The sequence below is a fragment of the Gossypium raimondii genome, chromosome 5 (genome assembly GCF_025698545.1).
Source record: "Gossypium raimondii isolate GPD5lz chromosome 5, ASM2569854v1, whole genome shotgun sequence".
Taxonomy (NCBI): domain Eukaryota; kingdom Viridiplantae; phylum Streptophyta; class Magnoliopsida; order Malvales; family Malvaceae; genus Gossypium; species Gossypium raimondii.
The window spans coordinates 52,499,280-52,504,260 of NC_068569.1; the positions used below are offsets into that span (position 1 = coordinate 52,499,280).

At 35.1% G+C, this 4,981-nt stretch overlaps 1 protein-coding gene across 1 annotated transcript; it reads right to left on the minus strand.

Annotated features, from left to right (window-relative positions):
* Window positions 1-223: 223 nt before the first annotated feature.
* On the minus strand, window positions 224-2,995 carry LOC105766534 (receptor-like protein EIX2). The gene has a single exon (XM_012586019.2). The coding sequence runs from the start codon at window positions 2,993-2,995 to the stop codon at window positions 224-226; it is 2,772 nt and encodes a 923-aa protein (XP_012441473.2).
* Window positions 2,996-4,981: the final 1,986 nt, after the last annotated feature.

Below are 4,981 nucleotides of genomic sequence, written 5' to 3' on the forward strand. Positions count from 1 at the left end.
ACGTATTACAAAAAAAATGAAAGAAATTAGAAATCATCAAAAAGACAAACATGTCTTAATTTATAAGTTTTTTATTAAGATTTTCTCACATGCAGGAAAAACCACCTTCAGTTGCAGTTCTAATCACACTTGAAAAATAATAATATACAACTTTGTTATTTAGTTAAGGATATATTTCTCAACATTGAAAGAACATTGTTAAGGAGTGAAGAAAGTCAATTTATTACCTTGTTGAAAGACCTTTGATTCTCCTCACTAACCTTGTTTTGAGCAAAACAAATGAAACATAAACCCAATCCTTTGCACTATCCAAGTAACGATAATATGAATGCCTCCATGAACGCTTGAAGAACACAACACTGCAAAACCCCCACAAACCCACAGCAAATCCAAGTCCCATGCCAGTGTAAAACCATTTCATGAACTCATCACAATCTTCTTCACTTCCTACTGTAGGTTTTCCAGGAGGTGGTTCCACCATTGAGCAATTTGGTGAAATAGGAGGACCACAAAGTCCTCTATTATGGGAAAATGACGAAGGATCAAAGCTCTGTAGTTGAGTGCTGGTTGGAATTTTTCCAGACAAGTCATTATAAGACAAGTTCAAGTTGCTTAGAAATGTTAATTCAGACAAGCTTGTCGGGATGTTTCCTGAAAACTTGTTTCTTGACAGGTCAAGCACCTCTAGTTGTCTTATATGCCCAATCTTTTGAAGAATTTTTCCGTTAAAAAGGTTTCTTGACAAGTTCAATACAACCAGTTCTTGAAGACTACTTAATTCTTCAGGAATCTCTCCTGTTAATTTGTTACAAGAGAGATCAATGGCCAGTAGCAATCCAAGTTGTGGATAGCTTTGCTTTGTTCCCTTCCATGTAAGCAATGCCTCATCAACATATCTAACCTGAATGATCCATATAGGCTCACCATACACACCCTCCAGAGATAAAAATCTAGGTCCAGTATCTAAGATGTGATGCTCAATCCTTCGATCTAAACTCACTTTTTTTGCCATGGAAGTGAAATTATTGAGGCATGGTGGTATGGTACCAGAGATTTTATTTAAAGAGAGGTCCAAGATTTGTAGATATTTCAATCCACAAAGTTGATGGGGAATCCTTCCCCTGAACTGGTTCCCTTGAAGGCTAAGAAAAACCAACGATGAAAGCTTCTGACCGATCCACATAGGTATTTCTCCTGATAATTTATTATCACTCAAGTCGAGAAATTTTAACTTGGCACAATTCTGTAAAGATGAAGGTAATACTCCAGAGAATTTATTACCACGTAGACTTAGCATTTCAAGAGAAACCAGAGATCCTAAGGAGCTTGGAAGTGAGCCTGAGAAACTATTATCACCCAAATTCAAAGCTGTTAAAAACGGGAAACTTCCAAAACAGTCTGGAACCACTCCAGAAAATAGATTATTTGAGAGATCAAACAATGTCAAATAAACTGCACCAGTAAAATTGCAAATTGGAGAGACTGAACCAGTAAACTTGTTTTTGGAAAGGTTAATGGTCCCCATATTGTAGTCTAAAGAAAAACGTGGTAATGGTCCTGAGAAATTATTAGAGCTTAGATCTAGATGGATTATGTGGATAGAATTATTTGGAAAAGTTCCACTGATCTGATTGAAAGACATGTTTATGTACGATAATCCCTGAAATTTGTCCCAAAACCAGTAGGGAAGAGAATCCGAAATTCCTGAAGCAGAAATATCAAGGTAATCTATTGAAGAAATTTCAACGTTAGGGTTTAGGATGTCCATTTGAGTCCGAAGCCAATCTGGGAAACGAGGCCCTAACTTGCAAGAGCAAAGCAATAGTTGACTCAGTTGGAAGGAAGGAATCCATCCGGAGTTGAATCTCAAAGTCAAAGAAGTGTAGGATAAATCCAACTTCTGTAAATAGGTGAAATTTGAGAAATGAGCTTCGGAAATCACATCACCACCAAAAGAATTCCCTGGAAGCCGCAAGACTCGCAGGTTGGAAAGTTGTCCAATGCTTTTGCTTATGGATCCATTTAAAAGGTTGTACCCAAGATCTAGAACCCTAAAATCTGGTAGTTTTCCGATTTCATTCAACCCAGAATCGCCCCTAACTTGATTCTCAGCTAGTACCAAAAGATTATCATTCAGATAAAGTTCTTGAATAGCCTTCATGTTCCCGAAAGCTTCTGGAATTGGACCTTTCAACTGGTTGCTTGAGAGGTCAAGTGAAACAAGGTTGCTGCTAACATTAAACAACCATGGATATATGGCAGAAGAAGGGAGATTATTATCAGAGAGATCGAGATAGGTGAGAGATGTAGAAGAGTTGGCAAGGGAAAGTGATGAAGAAGATATGCTTGGAAGACCACAATGTCTTAGACTTAGTTTTTGGAGCAAAGGAAGGTGGGTAATGACTTGAGACCAATCATTGGCATTGCTCAGGTTAGTGAAACTAAGATCAAGCTCTTTCAAACGAGAAAGATGGGAAAGCCACTCAAGTTTTCCAACATTGAAAACCCTACCGTTGCCACCCAATCTAAGAGTCTCCAACATTGAAAGATTTCCAAGTAGAGAAGGAATTGGACCTCTAAAATTAGCATTAGAGAGATCCAGTAATTTCAATTTTTTCAAAGAAGCAAAAAACTCTGGGATGAGACTTCCATTAAAATCATTACTGCTGAAATTTAAAGAAGTCAAATGATGTAGTTTAAGCAGTGAAGGGCTAATTGTACCTGCTACAACCAGAGGTTGGTCGCTAAAATCGAGCATTTCAACGTATCCTGTGAAGCTGTTGCAATAGACTCCACGCCATAGACAGCACTCCTCACTTATCCAAAAAAAGGCGTCGTTGCCTGAAACACCGAGAGCTTGAAGGCTGTGCTGAAATTCAAGTAGCGCTTTTCTCTCACTCTCTTTGCACACGCTAGCATCGGTGCATTTCTCATGAAGAAGAAGACAAGATATTGCAAAAAATAAAACAAGTTTATGAGACCTCATACTTGACATCGTAATCATGAAATATGAAGCAAGAGCAAATGAAATAGTGTTTTGATTGTTTTAATTCTGAATGCTAATAGCCGAGGAAAGCCCTCTTTATAAACACCCAACTTGAATGGTAATGGTAGCAAATCAATTATGGGTGTTGAATTACTTTTGGTCATTATCTCTAACTTGAATTACTTTCATTCTTTTATTTTTGTTCTTTAATCAATCTCTTTACTAGTCCTTTCAATGATGGGAAAAATAAATTGCATTAATATAGTTGAAACATGTATTTATCATTTTCCACACTTTAATGGGCGACTTAGACTTGCTTTTAATTAACTTAGTTTCAGCAAAAGTTTCTTATTTCAGCATTAGTAAGGTATTGGCTTTGAATTATTTACTAGTATTATATAATTAACTTGTAATTGTTGAGTCGAATTACATTTTTGACTGTTAGAGATTAAAGATTAGAGTTTTGTAGCAATCTGCTCGAAATTTCGGTATGGAAACTTGTACTGAGTTTATTTTATAGGGAATTATACCCCCTGACATCAAACAATTTCATCTTCAACACATGCTAACTGGGATTTCCGGGTTACGATGTCTGAAAATTATCCTAGAGTCTGAGGTACATAGTTAGGGTTGAAAATGGAGGAGGGAGAAAAGGCACGTAGGGGGCTTTTTTAGCTATCAAACGGTTTCATGTTTAAGAAATGCTGCCTCAAGATTCCCGGGATAAAATTGCATGCGGAAGATATTCCACCCCACCCCCCGCCCCCCCCCTGGGCACTCTACTTATTTGTAAAATATATTGTTTAGCACTAATGAGCGATTAAGGATGTTGTGCTTTCAATTTTCTTCTTTAATTAATCACTTTATGACTCCAATGTGAATAATCTCTCAATAACGTGTCATAGGGTGAAATTTATGAGTCCTACTATACCTTTAATTGATGACTTAGACTTGCTTTTTGTTTCAATTAATTTAATTTACCCACAATTTTCTTCTTCAGTTTCATACGAAGCAAACGAACAATGGGTCTTGAATTCCTCAATAATATGAATCAGAAATTACCTTGCAATTGATGTGTCCAATTACTTTTTGACTATAAGCACTAATTAAGGCCTGTTTTGCTTTTGTTCTAAATTCCACTTGAGCTTTAAAATGTAAATTTTCAATTTTCCACACTAGACTCACTTTTTCTGTTAATAATTTAATTCCCCTCAACTTTTTCTTCAATTTCATAGGAAGCAAGAAAAGCAATTGTCTGTAATTAACAATGTGAGCTGAATGTTATTGAAGTATTGTAAAAAAAAAAAAAAACCAACCTAGAAGAAGCTGATATCTATACCTCCTGACATCATAATTATCATAAAAAAATAATATTTTATTTTGTTATTTTGGATTCTACATGTCATTATCTACTATCATAAAAATGTGAGCCTATATTAAAAGGTGATCTAATTTGGTTAAGATTTATTGGGCTTTAGTATGAGCCGAATATGTATATATACCTTAGTAACTAATTTCTAATTAATGATGGGCTGATTAGAAAGTAGGTTAATGTGCAAAAGTTATATATTAAGGTTATGGTTCTCAAATTACACATGTATAACTTTTCTAATATCTCATATTTAGAGAAGAGAGGGTCGCATTTTTTGAATTACTTATGTGCTAATTTGGAAGATCAAAACAATAAGATCCGAAGATTTCAAAAAAGCGATAGATTCAGTAGGCTTTCACATCTAGTTTTGTTCTTGATTTATTCTTGATGATTTGACATGACAGATTCTGGCTTGTTAAGTTTTAAGTTAGATCTTGTTTTATGGTTCTAACAAGTGACATCTGAGCCTCATCATGTTGAATCATTAAGAACAAATTGATTCTGTATTTTTGGATTGTGTTAAGTTTAATTTTGAGCTTAACTTATTCAACTAAATTATTTAAATTATTGATTAATTTCTGATCAATTGAATTTTAATTAGCCTAAATTACATTAAGTACATT